The following is a 24247-nucleotide window of genomic DNA, read 5'->3' as shown; positions in this document are numbered from 1 at the left end:
AACTTTCTAATCTACGGCGATATAGCAAAAACTATGGTTTTTATTTTCTTTTTTCAATCCAACACTGTGATTTTTCAAGGTCTTAGACAATTACTGAAAACAGAATTTGCTAGAATGAAAGTAAACAAACCGACACAATTTGGTTTTCTATAAGCTACTGACCTGTCGCCTACTGCATATTAATAAGACACTGTTTCAAGATATTGTGGCAAAACAGGTATTGCAAGGTAAATCTGCAGAATTTATACGGTATATTAACAGAAAAAAAGGAACGTTAACCCTGGCAGCAAGAGAAATGTAGGCGTTCTTCTAAATGATCATGTTTCTGGAAATGAAAAAGTTAACAGTTCAGACAAAAATAAGTCACCAACTCTGTTGCTATTTGGGCTGAATCCTGTAACCCATTGTACAGGGCGTACATTAAGTCCGGGAACACTTTCAATTACTTATTGCACATGAACTAAACATTGTACAGATGTCATACATATTGCATTTTGAAGAGGAACTCTTAAAGTTTTTTACAAACATTCGATATGCGAACCATGAGTGACCCCGCAGATGTCAATACGGTAATCGAATTCTTGTCATACCCGTCCCAGCATGACATCGTCGTCGGAGCTGAATCGCTTTCCGGTCAAATGTTCTTTTAATCTAGGGAACAGTTGATAGTCACTGGGCGCCAAGTCAGGACTATAAGGTGGGTGGGTGGGTGATTATTTTCCACTGAAACTGTTGCAGGAGAGCAACGGTTTGCCGAGCGATGTGTGGGCGAGCGTTGTCATGGACAATGTGTACGCCCTTGCTCGACATTCAACTTCTCTACATCTACATCTACATCTACATTCTCCGGTTCTGAATTGCCCATTTGAGTTCTTTCAGAGTCTCGCAGTACCTGTCATCGTTAATTGTGGTCCCAGCGACTCAGCTCCGACGACGAGGTGAAAGAAGAGGTTCATAACTTTCTGAACAACATGGCGGCGAGCTGGTATGACATGGGCATACAAAAACTGCCACACCGTCTACAAAAATGCATCGACAGAAATGGTGATTATGTAGAAAAATAGCTAAATGTTCACGCTGTAAACTGATGCAAAACCATTGTAGAAATAAACAGGTCTGTGTACTTATAAAAAAATAGGAGACCTTACTTTTGGGATTACCCTTGTAGTTGGTGACACGGACACTTCACGTAAGTAAGTATCGAATCACACTGCATGCTTCCAATTTTCTAGTGTCTAGCGTCTGTGTTGTCTGGCCCACTGAAGACAGAAAGTTTTATGTGGCGTGTGCAGCGGCCTTTTGCGAGATATTCGACTCCAAATGTCGACTGCATATAGTTTCCTTCACTCGGAAACTGGTTGAGATGGACCAGCATTCACTGGCACCAATAGTCCTTCTTGGGTTTGAGATAGATTGTCAGTGATAAGGAATGACACTCGTCTCCGTCAATGTCGGTTAGGATCCTTTTACACCACTGTTCTTACGGCGTATTACATACCTGTAACTAACACATTTCTTACATTCATATTGGACAACCCACGTTGACTCACCAACAGCTCCGGCAATTACATTTACGGTGTGGTCAAGAGCAGGTCCAGAGACGGTAGCGCTTTTCCGACATTCTGCAACGTCTCGGCCCACCTTACTGCAATGATTCCATAGAAATGACTCGCACGTACGCGCCACTCACTGCCGTGACATGTCAGCGGTGGAACGTCACAAAACTGCTTGATAAGTGGGGATCGAATTTTCATGCAGTAATAAACCCTTAAATATGTATGCACTTGGCAACAAAAAATCTAAAATATGCACATAAAACACGCACATAAAACTGTTCGCGTAAAAGAGTATAAAAACTGAATTGACATTGGTTTGGTACAAAAAGGATTACGAAAATGCCTGTGAATGACTCACAAAGAAACGTTTACAAAACAGGCAAGAAAACTAGTATTTTATATTAATTTACGGAAAGCTTTTTTGCTCACAATTTGTTTTCCACTTCCCTTCCGATACAGTTCACAATCACTACATGTTTCAGATGTTCCAAAGTAAGCCTACCTTACAGGAGCTTAAGAGTGCATTACAAACGCGGCTAGCTAAGCTGTTGGCGACGTGTTGCTTAGAAGTTCGGTGTGGTTACCGGTTACAATTTCATCAGCTTCACAAATTTGTTCGTATCGTGGATTTTTGAAAATATGCTCTGAACTTTATCCTTCCCTCTTTCACCAACGCTTCAAGTTTAAAGACTGTGGTTTTGAACACACTTAATAAATCACAAAGAGTGGAATTGCGAGCCTCCATAGAAACAATTTCCGTCAGAATATGAGAAAAATGAGCAGATATATAAGCAGCACTAGACCCTATTTCTGGAGTGTTCAAAACATCTTGATCAGCTTCAATTGAGGCTGCACTTTTAGGATCAGATGTAGATACGACGCTCTTAACAGTTTCCAAATGTTCGATGTAGTAAATCACTGCAGACAACCATGTGGCCCAGCCCAAACAGCAACACACGCTCGTACTGAATGCCATTTGGCCATAGTATCTTCGATAAAAACTGGAGAACCTGCGGAGCTATTTGTCATTTGAAACTGCTCTCTTGCAAGCAGATACGGCGTAGACCGTACACGTTTATTAAGAGACCCATTAACAACATCTGAAACGAACCATCCGTCACAGTCTTGTGTTTCGTCGATTGACACCTAGCTAAAGGTATTTTGAAACTGATTCCTTATTTTTTTATGTTTTGGTTGTAGCACTGCTGTACCTAATTTTTACGTATAGAGGATTCGTCTTGCACTTTACACACCGTATACTTCTCAATGAAATTTCTCAGAACAGGATTAGTTAATTTCCAGAGCGGAATATCTGCCGAAAAAAGGCTTCGAACAAATCAAAATAAAACTGCGAAACAGTGCTGTTCGAGCATTCACCTAAGAACATCTGAACGGGAGCACTTTTCGTGGCTTTGCGTCTTACGTTCTCTTTGTGTTTACTGGTGTGCGCATGCTGAACGACTTGGAAACATTTCTTACTACCAATTGTTTTTTCACATGCTCGGCAATAAAATATTTTGCTTTCTGTCGTTTCATCTCCCCTTCGAACACCCATTGCAATTTAACCTAATTACCTGTTTTCACTTTTGGCATCGCACTTCATTGTGAAGAACTTTAAAACAGACTGCCAAACCACTAGCCAGTAGTCACCACTCACCAAAGATATGAACCGATTATCTGTAGACAGAACAGGGAGTCAACTGAAGATATGTAACTGAGGTAAGCTTCGAAAACGAGTCAGCCGTCACTTCAGTGCAGGATAAATTTAAATTTTACGAATACCATGAAATGAAACATTTAAAAAATCGTACACATATTAAATAACAATGCTAAAACTGTTGCTCGGTGTTACATTGCAAGCAGCTGCAAAAGACACAGTTCCGACTTGTCACTTAATACCGTATTGGTGCAACTCTGCAGGGAGAACGGGGAAGTCCCGCAGCCAAGGCCACGTACTACGTGAGCAAGCGCGAAGGTAACTCCTAGCAGCGAATCGGGAAGAAAGGAAAATCATAAAAAGATACATAAAAATAAATATTCGCAACAACCGAGCATGTGAACACACAATTTAAAATGTCCGTGTTTTTTAAAGGTTAGCATTTTAATTAAAAGACAGGCAAAAAATGAACCACAATTAAAGATTTTCGAAAATACAGGCAAAACATGCATTTATGTGCACTATAAAAGCGTGCCTATAATGTAAGAAAAGAAGTAACTCGAACATACTATCAAATAAGCGTACTTCTCGAATAATAGAAAAAAAATTGCATCTGCATGAAAATCCGGACTCTTATGATAACACTTCCAGATTATTTACAGTGATCCAAAGAGCGAGATAAGTTTAGTCTTGCCTAGTTATGTTGCCTTTCATGACATAAAAGCATCTGTACTAAATCCTCGCCTTCCTTGTGATGTGTGCAACTGGACTTCAGTGAGTATTCTTACTGTGGGAAAAATCGTCACAAATTGCGCAATTACGTTTTAAGCCAGGCCTACACGTAACGTTTTGTCATCAGTCTTGTATGATCACGCAGAACTGACAAGAGACACCAATCGCGCAGCTATACTATTCAAACTGTTGCTCAGTCGTTCCGAGGTAGTCGTAGAACAAGAAAAACGATGTGACGACGCTTGCGCAATGTGCTCTTAAACTGAAGAAGAAAACAAAGTCTACACGTCGTTCACGAAGGTCCCACGATTGTTTATCGAACAGAGGGACGTTCTCCCATGTGAATTTTCTCCGTGTACTGCGGCACTAACCAGGAGATTGGCGCAATTATTTACGTATGGACACAGAAGGGTACTGTTAACATTTGTAACACCAGAAATTGAAAAAGAAGCCAGTGTCACAGGGCGGCTTTCAGCCCCCACGAGAGACTCGCCGCAGATTTTCAGCGGCTGGCAGGAGTTACAAGGACCTTTAATTGCCTAATTTTGTATGAGGGACGCAATAAATAACGGTTGGTGACCATCAAAATTAAGTGATTTTCGTTACTTAACTTCTTTTCGGAATTTTCTGTGTCTGACCATGATCTTCGACATTCAAGAAGGAAAGTAAATCAAAGAACCACAGCGAAAGTTTATAAATTCTTAGTTCCGGGTTCAGATCTCATGGACGATTTTATTTTCGTACATTGTTTGCTGTAAAATGATCAAAATGAGTTGATCTTTTTGGTGACTAACTGGTGTTGCTCCACGGTACACTTCTTTGTACTCTTTAACCGAATGGTGTATGGTTAGTTTTCCTTGTCTAGGTTGCTGTAATCCTTAGAGTATACTTACCAGAGGCAAGGAAAAATGTGGTACAGCTCTATGAACTCCGTGAACAATTCGTGAGTTCAATGTAGCCAGTCTATCGTTTTCTTTTGCCACTACACACACTAAAATGAGAGTTGGAACCTCTAGCATCACCGAGAGTTGATTGGCAGCAGAGCTAAATTTGAACGATAAGACTGACGAGCGACTACATACAGACACTTGTCGGTATTTTTGCATGTACTCAAACCTAGACCCCATCGGTCATTTGCGAATTCCTCAAACAAAATTCAGTACACGCAAGAATGACAAACTTCCATCCTCACGTAACGTTTTATTTGACAAATCTGGCATGATCATGCAAGACTGACAAGCAAATAGTTGCGTGTGGACCAGGCTTTAAGATGTCTTACCTTTTCAATCTACCGGCAACCGAAAAATGCTCAAGAATTTGTCGAACGCAGATTTATTTCCGAAATCTCCTCATGACATTCTCAGTAATATTGCAGGCTGGATTTTTGCTATACAACTCTGTTAACTGTGACTGTCAAGTTTCCTTCTTAAACAAGTTTCCTTCTTTAGAAGAAAGGAAGTGCTATACGAGCACTTCTGCGGAACAGTAGAAAACAATAACAGCAAATCGGTCAAAATCATTTTGTTTGCACTTTGCAGAGGACGGGGAATGACTTTCCAAACTCCCTTGAGGCAGAATAATAATTTCTTGATATTGTTTTGAAAATTTACCTTATGCAAACACTACTTATTTATTTTTATTCGCCCAGACATGTCTTAACACCTTTGTGTTATCTTCTGTGGGTCAAATTGTTTCTGTGAAGTATAATATAACGTCTATAACAATTTATCTATTGGAGGCCTAAAAATTTTAACAAGTTTATTGTGTATGGTTTGTTTCGATTACTCACTTGAAAATTACTTTGTTCGTAAAACTACGATAGTATAGATGGGTTTTTGTGCAATTTTTGTCGTTTTTGACAGTATGTCATCTGCAAAACAGTCGTGAAGAAAATTCTTTGTGTTTCTGATGTACTATTTCGTGGATAGTTGTTACGTATGTTACTGTACATTCCGTCCTGTTGCGTATCTCTTTTACTGCTTTGGGTACACTGTTTTCACACTGCCATTTAAAAAATTTCACTCGCAACTTTACTTCACACTTATTTTCCACAAAATGTGATTTGAGAAGACACTTCCGTCTCGTTACTCATTGAGAGGTGCTACATTGTCGTCGCTGCTCACTTACTCATTGTTTGCCTCATGTTTAATGTGGCGCTAATTTTGAGTGTTTTGTGACTCACAGATGATGGCACATGGGTTTCGAAACAAGTTTGGGTGAATAAAAAGAAATAAGTGGTGTTTGGATAAGGCAGATTTTCAAAACAACCCAATTTTAAACCGATAACACGAAAAAAATCAAGAGGCTCTTCAAACCTTAGTGATAGTAATTACTGTTAAACATTATAGCTTCCGCTTGCTGCCGTTAAAATTTGTTTTGTTCATCGCAATTGCAGTTTCGAGTACTGCCCATCTCCAGTCAGAAATTTCAAATGCAAATATGCGCACAGGCAAAAATACAGCAGCTAGTGAGTAAGAACGGTTTGTAAGTCATAGAGTACACGAATAATTACCAAAGCATGATGCAGGCGATCAGGAAAGGACGCGAATGTCAACGGATGATCTTGTTCAGCGAGTGGATCAGCCGATTCGAGAAAATCGTCTACGAAGGGCAATTCGGGACTAGGGAAGAGGAATGTTTTCTCGGCTGCACACTGCAACCGTAACAAAGACACTCCTTGCAGCGCTTTCGATGAGAAGTGTTTGGTCACCGCCAGCCGGGATGGCCGAGCGGTTCTAGGCGCTACAGTCTGGAACCGAGCCACCGCTACCATCGCAGGTTCGAATCCTGCCTCGGGCATGGATGTGTGTGATGTCCTTAGGTTAGTTAGGTTTAAGTAATCTAAGTTCTAGGGGGCTGATGACCTCAGACGTTAAATCCCATAGTGCTCAGAGCCATTTTTTGTTTTGTCACCCACCACAAAGCCCGGATTTAGCTGCCTCTGAATATCATGTCTTTGCTGAGATGAACCGCTGGCTATGAGAACAGCATTTTGGCACAGACAACGAGATGCAGACCACCGTAGCGGAAAGCACACGCGTTGCCTTCTGTGACTAGGATATTGGAAAGTTGGTACAACGCTACGACTAATTTGTAAGTCAGACTACCGACTATGTAGAGACATGGCAGGAAGTTGTAAGTTGTAGCTAAGTGCCGCAAATAAAACATTTTTGATTTTCACTGTGGTTTCCATTTCGCGATCGAACGGACATTGGGGAAAACGACAAAACAAGAAAAAATTGACTCTAACTAGCAACAAGTGTACCCAGACCCGCTTGTCGTGCAATATTTAAACTATTTCGCCGTTCGTCGCTATGCTGCTTGCAACTTAAAATATCGGATGGCCCTGGACTCTAAATGCTTCCATCCGCGGTGTACCTTCCGTTCACGATGTTCCTTTTTCGTGTTAAAAGTCAACGTAAAAGGCACTAAAAATGCGAACAAGAACGTATTGGCACGTAGGGCTGTCTTTAGTTACTTGCCTAACATCAAAATAATATGTCCAAATACCATAAAAGTTATACTCTCTCAGTTGAGTACCTATTATAAATACCTTTCAGTTAGGTACCTGTTACAATATGGTAGTAATAATATGATTGCAGATCAGTAAGCAAAGCTTTTCAATAGTTTCGACATCTGTTTTTCAAGGACACTTGCATCGTTTCCTTTAGCTCCGCGGTCAAGAAGATACACATACGACGTTTCCTCTAATCTCCCCCTTGCACGAAACTAATATGACCAGGGTTTCCTATCGCAAATTCATGTATTTGTCTTTCTCTATCTTCCCAGAAGTTTTGAACCATCATCGTGGAAACACTGAAAGCATCGACACAAGTTTGCAATATAATAATAGTGGTTTCATTTGGCGAAGCTGTTGTCATTGCTTTAGTTACTGCCTGGTTCGTTATTTTTATTTGCCTCACGCCACATCAGCGACGTGTTCGGCATGAGTTGTTGGCTCACTGGAATTCAGCATACTACATTGTTCTGCATTTTCATTCTTTTTGTATCATATTCTACACTGTTACTATTACGCGTGGCTGAAGTTAGTAAGTGATAAATTACGTCTTACTTAAGGCTACCACTAGTGTTTGGAGGGCTACAAACCAAGCGAGATTGCGCAGTTGTTAGCACATTGGACTCGCATTTGGGAGGACGACTTTTTTTATTTTTTTATTTATATTTTTAAGGGACCAAACTGCTGATGTCCTCGTTCCCTAGACTTACAGACTACTTAAAGTAACTTAACGCTAAGTACAACACTCACACCCATGCCCGAGGGAGGATTCGAACCTCCGGCGGGAGAAAAAAAAAAGTTCAAATGTGTATGAAATCTTATGGGACTTAATTGCTAAGGTCATCAGTCTCTAAGCTTACACACTACTTAACCTAAATTATCCTAAGGACAAACGCACACACCCATGCCCGAGGGAGGACTCGAAACTCCGCCGGGATTAGCCGCACAGTCCATGACTGCAGCGCTTAAGACCGCTCGGCTAATCCCGCGCGGCTCCGGCGGGAGAGGCCGCACGATTAGTGACATTCGTCTCTAACCGCGCGGCCACTCCGCGAGGCGACGACGGTTCAAAACCGTATCCGACCGTCCTGATTTAAGTATTCCGTGATTTCCCTAAATCGTTTCAGGCAAATACCGGGATGGTTCCTTTGAAAGGGCACAGCCGATTTCCTTCCCCAATCTTCGTATCCGAGCTTGTGCTCCGTCTCTAATGACCTCGTTGTCGACGGGACGTTAAACACTAATTTCCTCCTCGATGGCTGCATAACGTTTACATGTGTTTTCACTGCAGCTGTGAATTGCGTATGTCTGTAGACTGCTATATTTCTAACTGCACTGGAAAGAGTGACGTAGGGATCGGAGTATTCATAATGTCACAAGTAAAAGTTGACTTGTGGTATCGCCATTACAAAGTAAAGGTTAGGCAAACGAACAGAAGAAAAAGGATTAAGATATTATGTCCCGTCGACGACAAGTTCATCAGAGACGGAGCACAATCCCGGACAAGACATGGGACGGGAAAGAAATCGAAAGTGCCCTTATCAAAAGAACAATCTCGCTATTCGCTTTAAATGATTTAGATGAACAGCGGACGATGAGAATGGTCGCACGGGACTTGAAGCCTGTTCTTCCCGAATGCGATTACAGTGTGCTAACTACAGCAATGTTACTAGAAAATGATTTCAAGATAAGTCAGTTAAGTTTCAGAAAACATCGCTTTGGAACATCAGTGCACAGAAAGTTTCTTGGATGGGAAACAAGCTTTTTTTTGGTAGCTATTTCGTCATCCCCTCCATCCCAATCCTATCTGAACGAGGAATCCCATCCTAATGGTTCCTTTATATTTTTCTCGTGGAATTATAGATTAGAAAAAAATGAACTCATGCAAGAAACTCGTTTATAACAGTAACTACTAAAAGCAGTTTTCACGGATTATCCGACATTGTGTGCCTTTAAATAAGTGCTTGTTCTCCTTTATCCACAAAGGTCCCAATCAGCCATGAACTTTGCGACCTCATTATTACGAAGGACCAGCGTCCGAGAGAGAAGCACACAGCCAAGAGAAGATTTGAATAATGCAAGACTTCCGCCATATCTAATGCGCAACACGACAGTCCACCGAAACTACGTACGAATATATCTTCTTTACAAGAAAGAAGGCAGAGAAATTTCGCGTTTGATAATTTGTCAAGTTTCTAAACCTTTAAGGCACTGAACGACAGCATTGCTGTAATGTTTCCAGTCACGGCAATGGGTGTGACGTTTCTGTAACATCAGTGCATTGCAGAGGCAAGTTGTGATCTACTTCTAGCGACTATGCTTTTCTTTATGACACCGAAAGAATACAACAAATGTTTCAGATCGTTTTCTGGTCAACTTGTTCGTGCAACAAACACCAGTCCTACGGACAATTAGTGACTTAACATATTTAGGCTTTTAGTGACTAGCGCTGTTGGCTGCCAGTGCCGAGATCTTCGTACACCTCCACTTGCTCTCTGAACACACGGTTTTACACATTCGCTAGGCTCTGACATCGAATCTTAGCCATAAGATTCCTATCTTGGTTCCTCGTGTTCCCCTTAAATCGAGACAAGCGCAAGTCGAATTGTCCACCTAATGTTGCCACAGTTGGTTTCTTGTTCTGCTCTCGTCATGAGCCGAGAGCTCTAATTTGCAGCACGGAGACGCAAGAAGTAAAAAAAAATCAAAAGCAAACAAAATTGCCCTCTTTATGTGAACGGCGACAGCGACACGACTAACAACTGAGCACATTCTTAATAGAGATACAGTGTTAGAATTAATATAGCTGCTAATTACTCAAAGTGCTCGCACATTGATACCGTCCTTCGAACACTGTGAGTTCTTACTTAGCTTTTCTGTGATTTTTCCCACACCAGCAAGAGATAAAGAGTGTATGTGTCAATTCAGTTCTATAGCTACTTGAAGAATATAAAAAGGGTAACGCTCTGTACAAATCAAAGAAAATGAAAATAACCTCGGACTATTCACTCATAGGGAGTGAATACCGGGTAGTTATAATTACAGAGCAGCTACTCGCGGAGGCCCTGTGTGGGCTGTAGTTATCGTATGGCAGCCAAGCTTTATAGATATGTTAATGTGCTGATGCGGAATCGATTTAAAATCGAAATAAACTTGTTCTAATTTTGGTCACCAGGTGGAAATCTGGCGCTGTACACTGTATGACGGTAGGACATTCACGCTGTCTTTTGTCAAACCATAACGTGAATGAACAGGATGGCTATAGAGAAAAGAGAGACGTTGACTGTTAGTGAAACTGTTTTATGTGAACAGAAGCAATTAAAGTGCTGCACTGAAAGAGTATCGCCGACTGATAGTTCTGAGGAGAAGCCCGAAGTCATTAAATGGTTTAAAGAAAATGATGAAATTCGAAAACACGGGTGAGCTTGGTGTGACACCTGGAAGAGGAAGGCGTCCTTGGAAGTTATTGACGAAGTTGCTGTTGCTGTAACTGACGATCCAGCACGTGCCCCAGGTATAGCTACAGTCCAATCCACGAACGATGGCGGTTCGCGCATGTCGAGGTACGGAGCGGAAGGCCATTGTTGACGATTGCAAGTGACAGTTGCGGTACGCTTCCTCTCGAAGAAAGCGTATATCCTGCAAATTAGGTCTCTCGCTTGCTTATGCAGAATTTATCACTTACCACCACCATTAGCGATGACAACTCGTAATAAATGAAATAGAAACTCACTAAACGACTCACTACGATCACATCTGATGTTCGCACTAGCTACGATATTCAGAGCAGAGCGCTCAGAACACTGCTGGACGCTCATTAGCTATCGGATTATGCGTGGCGTAGGTGCTCGGAACAAGCTTAAAAGCGACAGCCATCGTTCGTGACTCCAACTATAGTGCTGGTGCAGGTCACGAGAATTGTCCATCCAATGGTCAACAGTACGGAAAGTTTTGCACTCTATATTACATTGGTACCCGTACAAAATCCAGACGGCGCAACGACTGACACCTCATGATCTGTAGCAATGTTCTCAATTTTCTCTTCGTTTCTGGCAGGAATCGATGCTGATGATAAGTGGCTGGTCAATATTCTATGGAGTCACGGGGCACATTTTGCACTACAGGGTGCTGTGAATACACAGAACTGCTGAATCTGGGGTGGTGTTAAACCGCGTCTTACTCTCGAAGCGCCATTGCACTCGCCGTATGTGACAGTGCTGTGTGGATTAAAAAGCACCTTTACTCTCGGTTCGTTCTTTTCCGAAAACAGTATCCCAAAGGGCCTGTCTGGCGTATCGTGACGTCTGTACGTTATCAAGACCTCCTTGTGCAGCATGTTATTCTTCCGTTGTAAGGGTGAAACTGTGTGGAAATCACTGTTTTCATGCGAGATGGTTGATTATTAAATCACTCGCTTGATCTTTCTTGCCCACCGCCCGTTCTTCGTCCACTACATATGGAAACATTTCTATATATCTTTCTTACGTTCGCAGCGCCAGATTTGCACTTGGTGGCCAAAATTCGAACTACATTTTTTCAGCATAAACCGGCTCTGCGTTAACGGTTGCCAAGTTGCCATACTATAATTATAGCCCACATTGGACCTCCCTGAGTAGCTGCACTTAAATGATAACCATCCAGTACAACAAAGTATTTTCATGTTGATGATGTTATTTGTGCAACCATCGCATACTGAAATAATTATATACACGTTCTTAAGTATGCTGTCACAGCTATTGACACTTTAAGGTATACTTAAATCACCATCTCATCTGCTAATAAGAAAATGCTTTAATTTTCAGTTCCAGTTACGTTCATTAAACTCCACCATGTGACAATCGCTGTGATCCTTAAGAAGTAGTTTGACACATGTAACACGTCTTTCTGTTACTCGATGCAGAAACTGTTTCAATATGTTCCAAAGCATTCCACAACGACACGGGCGCTTGTGCTATACTGAAGTTCGACAGTGAAAGTAAAATATTTTCTTACTAGCAGGTTATGAGGTGATTTATGTATACTTTAAAGTTTATGTAGTGGACAGAATTATATACTATTGACTTTCAGGAAGATCAAAACATTCCTGAAAAACTGAAAGAAAACTTGCTTAAAGCAGAAAATGATATTTCTAGGAATGTTTTTTTTTTTTTTTAACGGCTTATGAAGATGTGACGCTGACGCCGTTTGCAACGCTTTACATTGCTTGTCTCTCTTTGTAATTGGAAGATACTGTTCAGAAGAGATTATCTTTTCTTATGGCGCCATTTTGTCTACAATGTAGATGCTGTCCTCCGTTTCTTCCTGTCACCTGTTAAACATTTTTATCTCCGCACCCCAATTGGACCTGGGATCGGATTATATGCTTCATAATTTCAAATCTTTGCCTACCCCTAAATTTTCTCTTCCAGAAATCTTTACAGTGCCGAGTATTTTGTCGTGGAACGTCTTCGCACATGCCCCAAAAATTTGGCAATTCTTCTAGTAATGGTTTTCCATAGATTTCTTTCCTCGTCTATTCTTTGTGCTACATCTTCGTATATTTCTCACTTTCACCGTTGATTTAATCTTTCAACAGTTCAAGTTGTCAAAAGCTCCTGGTTTCTTCTCTGGTTCTCGCATGCTTCCAACTTTCACGTCAGTATAGTGTTATGCACCAGATGTAAGGTTTTAGACGTAGCTTCTTCAAATTCAACTAGAATATTTGCTACAAATTAAACTCTTTTATTGAAGAAATGTTTTTTCTGTCCCAAAACTATTCTGATTTTTCCTTTGGTCCCACCATCTTGCGCAATTTCTTTACTTCTACCTTTTTCGTCTGCTGCCTCTTTTCGTTTATATTCGGTCCCAATTCAGTGGTAAGCAGGTACTCGAATCCGTCCACTAGTTCTTCTACGTCTCCCTTACTTTCAGCTACGCTTCAGCTTCTTTTTGTATGGCTGAAAAAGGAGTCGATAGTACCCGCACAAAAATGAGTTTATCTGCTAGTATGAATCTTGCGAAGAGTTTTACAAACAGCTACGTATTTTACATTGTTCAAATATAACGTTCTCGTAAGCCGAAATAAATACTAACTGTCGAACTTTCCCTGATCGTGGGGCTTCCTAGTTCTGAATCGCTAGAAATCCATAGGAGTCTGAAGATTTCTGACCACTACTGTGTAGTGTACAGCTACTGCCAACGTTACAGATTTAACATACGCAATACTACTGTGCTGCATTGTACGCTAATAGGTCGTGTCACGTTGTGGGCTTGTTTGTTTCAAAATGTGCGATGTGGCAACTGTAGGCCCGTTGCGGGAGCTACATACTACTACTCGGTGAAGGTTTGTTAGAATACAGAGTTAAGTGAGAAATCTAATTAAATGCGTTTCCGAATGCTGTTTTTTGAGAACTGTGTGGAATTTGCAGGAATAAGCACCATTACTGAAAACGAATATGTCAATAAGGCACTATTACGAAATATTTAAGTGTTCGTTATTCCAGTGTGTTATTTTTAATTTTGAAGTGATCCCGATTACGAATAATATAGAGCACGGAGGCTGTGTGAGACGGAAGAGCTTGTTCCTTCCATGGTGATTTCAAATGGTGAGCGGCGCTTGCTTTCACCACTCTCTGCACCCGACGCAGTAAGCGATCAGGAAAAGTTTGACAAACTAATTCCATCAAAATTTAAAAAACAGTGGTATAAGCCCCACTCCATCCTCCCTACCCCAGTATCAATTACGAAGCATGGAGTGGCGTCTATTGCAGTAAGAGATGGATCTGCCTTTCGCTTGAACACAAATCCTACTCTGTTTGGAATGAATACGCGACTCTGACGCTGATGAACTGCACTGTGCGCGCCAATGGTCTATTACTAACGCGTAAGTTCGATCATTTGCAGCCTTTTGAAGCCCGTGGTTCTGACGACCCACCTGTGAGAGAGCTCACGAGCGTCGATCCAGGAATGGTCGATGGCGGCAACGCCCTGCGAGAAGCAGTCTAGGTCGTTCTCGGAACGGTCATTCCGTGTGAGGTGCGACGGCGGCACGTTCAGGCTGATATCCAGCGGCGGGAGCGTCACGGACTTCCTAGTGGCCATCGGCATCTTGGCTGGCGGTCGGTACCAAACTGAGACCTCGGCCGCTGACCGCTCAGCTCTGCGGGAGGGCACGCTATCGAGGTCCTGGCCGGCTTCCAGATGATACGGCACAAAGTGGCCGATAACCCCAGTGAGAAAAAACACGAAAAAATAAAAAACGCTCGCTGCTTACACATAAAACATACTCGCTCGCGTCTGTCCACATGACAGCAGGATGGGCAGCACACACAGGACAGAGGATAAAGGACACACGTCTCCATCTACAGTAAAGAGAAACGAGAGACGGAGAGCGCTTCGCGGCTACGTGAGCGTCTCCAAGTCTCGCATAAATTTGGGTTGTGCATTCAGACCTGTGCACCAGGCGCTTCACGAGCAAGAGTAGATATACAACTAGAAGGGTACCAGCGAAAAAATGCTCCTATCGCAGCACAAAAAATGCGAATATGTTCCTGTTTATTTAAAAGACTCTGCCTGAAAAGCGGGGTACCAGCTGCAACACACAACCTTCCTCAGCACCTCTAAAAATTTTCCCAAAAATTTTGGCATGCGAAAATATTCGCGGTTTTTTTAACATACAACTCACTTCAAGCTCTTACAAGCTTCCCTAACTGTACCTCACTCACACCCACTAGTCCATCGCTGAATGTCGCTCATACCCATCCACTCCCACTTGCCCATTCTCACTCATTCATTCAGCCGAACTCAGTGTCTCTCGAGGAAGAGTAAACATCTTTCAACAGTACAACTTGTCAAAAGCTCCTGGTTTCTTCTCTGATTCTCGCATGCTTCCAACTTCCACTTCCGTATAGTGTTGTACACCAGATGTACGGTTTTAGAAGTATCTTCATCAAATTCAACTAGAACATTTGCTACAAACGAAACGTTTATTGAAGAAATGTATATTATTCTGCCCCAAAACGCTTCTGATTTTTCCTTTTGTTCGACCATCTGGCGCAATTTCTCCAGTGTAATTTCCACAGTCTCCTTCGTTCTGTCCTACTACCACAGTCTCCTCTTACTCTCATTGTCACTGTCTCCCACTTGTTCCCTCTCTTACTGTTAATATCTCATTACTTCCTTCCTACTGCTGCTATCTCTTCTCGGTTTTCTCTCTCTCTCTTCCTCATTGTCATTGTCATTGTCATCACTGGCTCTCACCCACTTCCACTTTCTATTTATTCTTTCTCCTCCCCCTAGCATTGTCTCCTTCACTCTTTTCCCAGCACTGTTCTGTCACTGTCAACTGTGTTCCACTGCCACAGTGTCCTCCTCTTCCTCTCACACTCCCATTATCTCCTTTGATCTTTCTATAACACAACCATAGCAGACTATCTTTCAGTATTTACTGCTTTTCCGTCTCTGCCACTATCACTGTCTTTTTTTCTCTCTCAACATAAAAAAGCGCGAGTTGTTCGCATGCCAAAATTTTTGAGAAAAATTTTAAAGGTGCTCAGGAAGGTAGAATGAAACAGCTAATACCGCTCTATTCAGACAGTCTTTTAAATAAATTCTCATTTTTTGTGTCGCCCTAGGAGCAGTTGTCCGCTGGTTCTCTTCGTTTCCCTGCTGCAGCTGGAAATATAACTCATATGAAAAGAAATGTATTGGTGAGTTAAATCTTGAAAGTTTACTTGAGCGAAATTGAAATAATGCAAAACTAATTTTACACCTCAGGCCGGATTTTACGTGCAAAAAAGATTTGAATGTGCTTCAATACTACAACATGGGGTTCTCAGATGATGACTTAACAGCTCATTTCTCCGTGCTACATCACTTTATACATTAAGTTTTCGCCTCACGTGGGATTATATGAGTATATATTACGTGTACAAGTACACTATGTGATTAAAAGTATCCGCACACCTGGCTGAATATGACTTACAAGTTCATGGCGCGGCGCATCGGTAATGCTGGAATTCAATATGGTGACCGCCCACGCTTAGTTTTGATGACAGCTTCAATCAGGTCGGTCGGTGCGGCCTGGCACGAAGTCAGCGTTCCAAAGCATCCCAAAGGTGTTCTATAGGATTCTGGTCAGGACTCTGTGCGGGCCAGTCCATTACAGGGATGTTATTGTCGTGTAACCACTCCGCCACAGGCCGTGCCTTATGAACAGGTGCTCGATCGTGTTGAAAGATGCTATCGCCATCCCCGAATTGCTATTCAACAGTGGGAAGCGAGAAGGTGCTTAAATCATCATTGTCGGCCTGTGCTGTAATAGTGCTACGCAAAACAACAAGGGATGCAAGCCCCCTCCATGAAAAACACGACCACACCACAACACCACCGCCTTCGAATTTTACTGTTGGCACTACACACGCCGGCAGATGACGTTCACCAGGCATTCGCCATACCCACACCCTGCCGCCGGATCGCCACATTGTGATACCGTGATTCGTCACTCCACACAACGTTTTTCGATTGTTCAATCGTCCAATGTTTACGCTCCCTCCTTACACCAAGCGTGGCGTCGTTTGGCATTTACCGGCGTAATGTGTGGCTTTTCAGCAGCCGCTCGACCATGAAATCCAAGTTCTCTCATCTCCCACATAACTGTCATAGCACTTGCAGTGGACCCTGATGCAGTTTGGGATTCCTGTGTGATGGTCTGGATAGATGTCTGCCTATTACACATTACGACCCTCTTCAACTGTCGGCAGTCTCTGTCAGTCAACAGATGGGGTCGGCCAGTACGCTTTTGTGCTGTACGTCCCTTCACGTTTCCAATTCACTATCACATCGGAGACAGTGGACCAAGGTATGTTTAGGAGTGTGGAAATCTCGTGTACACAAGTATGACGCAAGTGACACCCAGTCTTCTGACCACTCGAAGTCCGTGAGTTCCGCGGAGCGCCCCATTCTGGTCTCTCACGATGTCTAATGACTACTGAGGTCGCTAATATGGAGTACCTGGCAGTGGGTGGCAGCACATTGCAACTAATATGAAAAACGTATGTTTTTCGGGTGTCCGGATACTTTTGATCACAGTGTAGATAACTTTGATCATTTGTATTTCGGAAACGGATAAGGACATGAAGAAAATTTTCAAGATTGTTTGATATCGGTTCTTAGGAATATCGTAAAAATTACAGCCGTTTGGTGCGCACAGCTATCTCGGAATACGCGGCTGGGTTTTGGTACCAATAAACAGATTTTTGGGGTGTTTCGCGATAACGAATAAAGATTTCTGAAAACGGGGACATTGCTCTTCTAGACAACGGCCTAGTGAATTTACCATTAAAATTTGACAATATGCTGCGGTTATGTATTACTTAGATTTCGCTTCATACCGGATTTCACGTGTAGAAGTAGAACAATTTACAACCTTTGTATCTTGGAAACGGATAAAAATACCGAGAAAGTTTTCAAGTTTGTTTGAGTTCGGGATCTTGGGAATATATAGTAAAATATCAGCCGTCTCCGAATCTTCGGCTGGGCTTTGATCCGATGGTGACGGCGAAAAGATAGTAAAAAAATCTTTTTCGTGGTTTTCCGAGAAACCGCCCATGAACTAATGGTGCCTCCATACTTCCCATCAGGCCTACCGTAGAGCACATCAAATGCCAAAAGATACAACCGATTTGCTCCATTTGTCTAAGGAGGAGGAAGTGTGTAATATTCATACTTTGACACTGTAAGACAGCGGCACTAAGATGCTCCTTCTGTTGGTCGCTAGCCCAAGGCCTATCCAAAACTCCTGACCCTATCTTTTTATACCAATACAACTCGACGTAAGATCAACGAAAATCCCGTTTTTATACGTGTGCGTTTTGGAACGTATTAGGTGCGCATGCTGTCGCGTACATACCGACACCTTTCTCCACACGTACTCAAGCGTGATTTCATTCACACCTAGACAGAAGAATGTACGCTTATTCCAGGGTCCTTCGTCCGTTTTGTTAACATTTGATGCCGCAGTAGACAATATTAATTTGCAAAAACAGACCAACTCCAAGGAAGACGCACAAGTAATGCCTGAGTGGCTCTGCTCGGCTAGATAAAAACGGCAAGTAATGTGTTCACCATGAACTTGACCAGATTATAAGTTTGTGATAATATTTTATCTCAATGGTCCATTGATAGAGAAGGAAAATACGAAACGCAGTGAAGCCACGTTTCTGCACTTCTAAGGCGCCAAGAATCACTTTTCTTCCCCGACAGGTAATGGTCGCGTACTTGTCAGCAGTAAAAACGATTGTTTTTATTTTGTTCTGCGTAGCATTTTAATTTTTATTCTTTGCTAACCTCAGGGCATAGCTCACACAGCTAGTCACCGTGTGTTTTATCCAAGTATACATGTAGTGTGCCTCTGGAGGTACATAATATACTATAATATGCAACAACTTAACTTTGCAAGTTACAAATATAACAGCTATTATATAACGTGTCATAGTTTGATATGATTATCTTGACGGGTGTTAATCAGTTGATGATTTATGTTGCTGGAACTTTGTCTTTATTCCTGTATTTGTTGACTCTCTACTCAGGGTTTGTGTAGGTAACTAAACTGTTGTCTTGGTTGTGCCCTAACTATTCAAATTAGGAGAAACTGGTGTTTTACATCTTTTCTCGTCGTTTTCTTCGTCCCCTTGTATGTCCGAACAATATGCACAGGCAAACTTGTGCTCACGATAAATTGTACAGGACTAAACGCACCCGTAGAGATGCAGCGACCGTACGTAGTACTAATAACGTTACCTGGCTCGTATCATTCATAAGAAACACGATCAGTTACAATGCGTTACACAACACAGCCAGCCACTACCGCAGCGGACAGTTCTTCCGAATATAAAGTAACTCTGAACGAGGCTTCGTTATGCAATCACAGACTTCTGAGCATCTGCTAAAGCGATGTAGATTCTCCTTTTGTCTTCCGCACTTACGTAGTCCAACGCAGTGTGGCTGGCTAGCGCAAGAAGCAGGCTTGCGGCATATGGCGCTGCATGCAAAGCGATTTTACTGCCGATTCGTGGGTGGGGAAGTATCGCGTGACTGGATGTGCAGCTCCATGAAGTCCCACAAGTGCTCAGCTGGATTTGCATGTGTGCAGTTTGATGCCACTCGGAATAAAACAAAGGTCAGATGTTGCAAATCTTGACGTGGCAACGGAAAAGTTTCACCTAACGGAGGACAGAATTTGGCGTCCTGTCGACATCGATCAGCATTCACTCTGATTTCTGGTCCTTCTCTAAAGAACCAACCTGGAACACGCTTGAAGCATTCAGTGAACCCAAGGAAAATCTAAAACAGGAAGATTGGGGCAAGAATTTACACAGAGGCTTTTTCAGAATGTTACTAAAGTTAACTTCGGCGCACTCCTGGCATAATGCGGATTTTCATGGTTTTCTTTTTGTGCACCTTGTTGCACACCGTGTAAAGCAAGGAAGGATCTGTGTAAATTACACGGTCGGAAATATTTGGACACCCACTGTTCATTCCAAAGAGGCAACTGATAGCGCCTTGCACTCGTTGCTACTCTTCCAGCTTTTAAGCGGTGGAGACTTCCTACTGCTCTTCGATACAACAATGGTGGCGTTTGCTCCCGTTTCTCCAGAACTTTGACAAACCGTCGTTGTTGGGTTTTGAAATGAATTCACCTCGCACGCAACCGATGCTTTAGTTCAACTCAGGAATAATCTGTGAAGTTCTGAAGGGGATTCTGCTCAGGTTAATGCAGTAAACCCGCCAGACTGCCCTCGATCCTTGGCTTGTGGACAGCAGCGTTGTCATATTGTCAAAAATCCAGTTCCAAGCCTTTGTCGCAGTGAGAGAAGTATCCTGTAGTCTGCGTTCATTTTACAGTCAATCGAAATACAATACGACGCCAATTCTGGGAAAAATAACTCCAGGACGTAACATTACACTTAATGAATTTTCTCGTCTCCTCAGCACTGTAGGGATGGCTGTTATCGCTGAAACAACCGGTATTCAGTTATATTCCACACAAGTTTAACCTAATTGTTAAAACCGCTCAAAATAACCAGTCTCTGAAATAACCGATTTTCCGTTTTTTATAGCTATTATTTCCTGTAATAAACATAGTAATCGAACAAAGACTGAAAAAATTTGATTCTCTCAGTTTCAAGATACATAAAATCAAAATATTCAATTAAACAGGCAAATAAAAGAAAACTTAGTCTGTCCAACGTTCGCTTCTTTTCTCGAAAAGTGCTATGTGGCTGAATACTATTATTGATTCTATTTTTTGAAACTGTTCAAATATCCTGTTGTAATCGGATATCGTACCATTGTTTGGACATTACTAATAAAGTTGAAGGGTGAAAATTCAGGTCGAAGAGCTCTTTTGTGTTACTTTGTCGACTTTTCAAGGGCTACAAGCCGATAAAGGTATATGAGCAGACAGATAGCGGATGAGCTGCTCTCTATTTTTATTGTGTACCATGGATGAATTGTTAAGTTTTTAATTTATAACTGGCACCATAATTTCCTTCCTATTATTATTTCATAGAAATGGCAGACAAGTCTTTCAAAGCAGCTGAAGCGTTGTGCTTCAACGCTACGTCAATTCGTAAAAATATTTCCAAACTACGACGGATGCCCGGCGACGACAGCGAGAAACTACCATATAGACCAGGTAGGAGCAAATCTTGCACACGCACGAAACGCGTGCCTCAAAATTATTGCCTCAGCTATGCTCTACCAATTCTTACGCCATGAGTTTGTTGGTCGTTTCTGTCGGCGCTGTAACTAAAATAGCACTGACTGCTTTTCCTATTTTGTATAATAACACAACATATCAAACTAATGCCAGTTTCACGAATAAAAATTACTCCTTTTTTTAAAAAAAACAAAAACGTTTATTTAAAAACGAAAAATTTTAACACTGCTGCTATAGATCATTGATACTTCGATTTTTTTACTGTATTATTAGTGAAAACAGTAAAACACGTTTTATAACCAAGGGCAAACAAATATCGAAAAATTACGGTTATTCATAACAAAAATACTGCTCCATACAATAATGTTCCACCTCCTCACGGATGAATGACATTGTTTACACCGCCACGGGTAGGCAATCGGCGGTCCGTATCCGGCCCACGTTTGATTTCAATCTGGCCCGCCGAAGAAATTAGCGGGAGCGAGCGAGGCGATCGAATTGTACGAGTACTTCGTCCGGGATTTATTCGCGATCAGTCTTCAAAAGTATTTTTGGACAAATATTTAAAATATGCCTGTTATTAGTGTCTGTGGATGTTAACATCATAAATTTCAAACACTCGAATGACCGGCCCGTGGCCAAAAGCCACACAGTTATTCCAAATTTCTTGTCGACAAGAAATGCCAATCTCATTGCCGTATTTTATTTTCTAAAAGAAAAAAAAAATGGCTCTGAGCACTATGGGACTTAACTTCAAGGTCATCAGTCCCCTAGAACTTAGAACTACTTAAACCTAACTAACCTAAGGACATCACACACTTCCATGCCCGGGGCAGGATTCGAACCTGCGACCGTAGCGGTCGCGCGGTTCCAGACTGTAGCGCCTAGAACCGCTCGGCCACCCGGCCGGCTTTTATTTTCTATTCTTTCTCGTATTAACAGTAAGTAGTTATTGTCTGTTGTGGAGGTATAGGAACACTGTAACCATTGAAACTGAAGATAATTTGTAATGAATTAGCCAGTTGCTTTTATAGGCTTTTATTTTTCCATGATGACATTTCAAGATGCCTGGTATCCCATCTTCAGACGTTTTCATTTATTTATGTGTCATGAACATTGTTTCTTTACTAATGGCGATGCAGAATTTAGCAACGGAAGTTTTTAAATAAATTAACATTGTTCAATATGCGTAAATAAGAGGGACGATGCAACATTTTTTTTTCTCGGCCTTCGGTTGAAAAAATGACAACGTGGAATATTCCCACTCTAGCCCCTATAGTTTCGTGAAGTTCCGGTAGATGGCAGCGCTATACGTAGCCTTCAAAATGGCGTCTGTAATGGAGGTGCGTTCCAAGCAGAAAGCTGTCATTCTTTCGGCAGAAAACCAAAGCATCGCAGATATTCATAGGCGCTTGTGGAATGCCTACAGAGACCTGGCAGTGAACAAAAGCACGATGAGTCGTTGGGCGAGGAGTCCGTCAACATCGCAACAAGGTCGCAGAAAACCTGTCCGATCTCCCGCGTGCTAGCCGGCCGCATATAGCTGTCGTTCCTGCAGTGTTGAAATGAGCCGACACTCTCATTCTAGGTGATTGACGGATTAGAATCAGACACCTAACTGGACGACTCTGTTCATATTGCTGACACACTCGTCCATTAATTGGGGCACTCAAAGATGTGTGCCCGCAGGGTTCCTCGCCGCCCAGCAGAACACCATACAGAGCAACGAAGGACCATCAGTGCGAAATTTCTTGCTTATTACGAGCCTGATCGTGACAATTTTTTGTCGAACATCGTCACAGTCGATGAAACATGGGTTCATCATTTCTAACCGGAGAAAACGGCAATCCGTGGATTGGCGCCACACCACATCTCCTCCAAAAAAAATGTTCAAAGCCACAACTTGATCCGGGAAAAGTCATAGCGACAGTCTTCTGGGACTTTGAAGGCGTTATTCTGTTTGATGTCCTCCCCTATGGTGCGACGATCAACGCTGAAGTGTATTGTGCTACCCTAAGGAAATTGAAGAAACGACTTCATCGCGTTCGTCGCTCAAAAGTGCAAACAAACTTCCCCTTCTCCATGACAGTGCAAGGCCTCACACAAGTTTGTGCGTCCGAGAGGAGCTAACAAACTTCGTTGACAGTTCTTCCTCATCCACCCTACAGCCCAGAAATTGCACCTTCCGGCTTCCATACGTTTGACCCAATGAAGGACGCACTTCGTGGGAAGCAGTACGTGAATGATGGGGAAGTTACTGATGCAGCAAGACGTTGGTCCGATGTCGACCACTAGAGTGGTACCATGAGGACATACACACATCAAAAAAAGTTTTGCATTACCTCGGTTCCGAGAGTTCCAGAAGCTGTACAGAAAATTGGAATAGAGATCAACATAAACATCATTTCCGCTCTTTTTATTGCTCATAAAAACCGCACATTGCATGTTGTACCACCATACAGCGAGATCTTCAGAGGTGGTGGTCCATATTGCTGCACACACCGGTACCTCTAATACCCAGTAGCACATCCTCTTGCACTTATGCATGCCTCCATTCGTCATGGCATACTGTCCACAAGTTCATTAAGGCACTGTTGGTCCAGATTGTCCCACTTCTCAACGGCGATTCGGCGTAGATCCCTCAGAGTGTTTGGTGGGTCACGTCGTCCATAAACAGCTGTTTTCAATCTATCCCAGGCATGTTCGATAGGTTCCATGTCTGGAGAACATGCTGGCTACTCTAGTCGAGCGACGTCGTTATCCTGAAGGAGGTCATTCACAAGATGTGCACGATGGGCCCCACATAATGCCACCCCAAAACAGCAGTGAACCTCCACCTTGATGCACTCGATGGACAGTGTGTCTAAGGCGTTCAGCCTGACCAGGTTGCCTCCAAATACGTCTCCGACGATTGTCTGGTTGAAGGCATATGCGACACTCATCGGTGAAGAGAACGTGATGCCAATCCTGAGCGGTCCATTCGGCATTGTTGTTGGGCCCATCTGTACCGCGCTGCATGGTGTTTTGGTTGCAAAGGTGGACGTCGCCATGGATGTCGGGAGTGAAGTTGCGAATCATGCAGCCTA

At 42.5% G+C, this 24247-nt stretch overlaps 1 protein-coding gene across 2 annotated transcripts in view; it reads right to left on the bottom strand.

Moving 5' to 3' along the window:
* The window catches only part of LOC126413160 (cytosolic purine 5'-nucleotidase), a 465386-nt gene that overhangs the window by 389153 nt on the left and 51986 nt on the right, over positions 1 to 24247 (bottom strand). The window contains exon 1 of one of the 2 annotated variants that reach the window (XM_050083058.1): positions 14376 to 14586. The exons of the other annotated variant lie outside the window; for it this stretch is intronic. Within the exon in view, the coding sequence (XP_049939015.1) occupies positions 14376 to 14548 (173 nt within the window). The 5' untranslated portion in view covers positions 14549 to 14586. Of the gene's footprint in view, positions 1 to 14375; positions 14587 to 24247 lie in introns of those variants that run through there. 2 annotated transcript variants of the gene reach the window in all.

Source organism: Schistocerca serialis, chromosome 1 (genome assembly GCF_023864345.2).
Source record: "Schistocerca serialis cubense isolate TAMUIC-IGC-003099 chromosome 1, iqSchSeri2.2, whole genome shotgun sequence".
Classification (NCBI taxonomy): domain Eukaryota; kingdom Metazoa; phylum Arthropoda; class Insecta; order Orthoptera; family Acrididae; genus Schistocerca; species Schistocerca serialis.
This window is presented reverse-complemented; position numbering and strand designations above follow the sequence as displayed.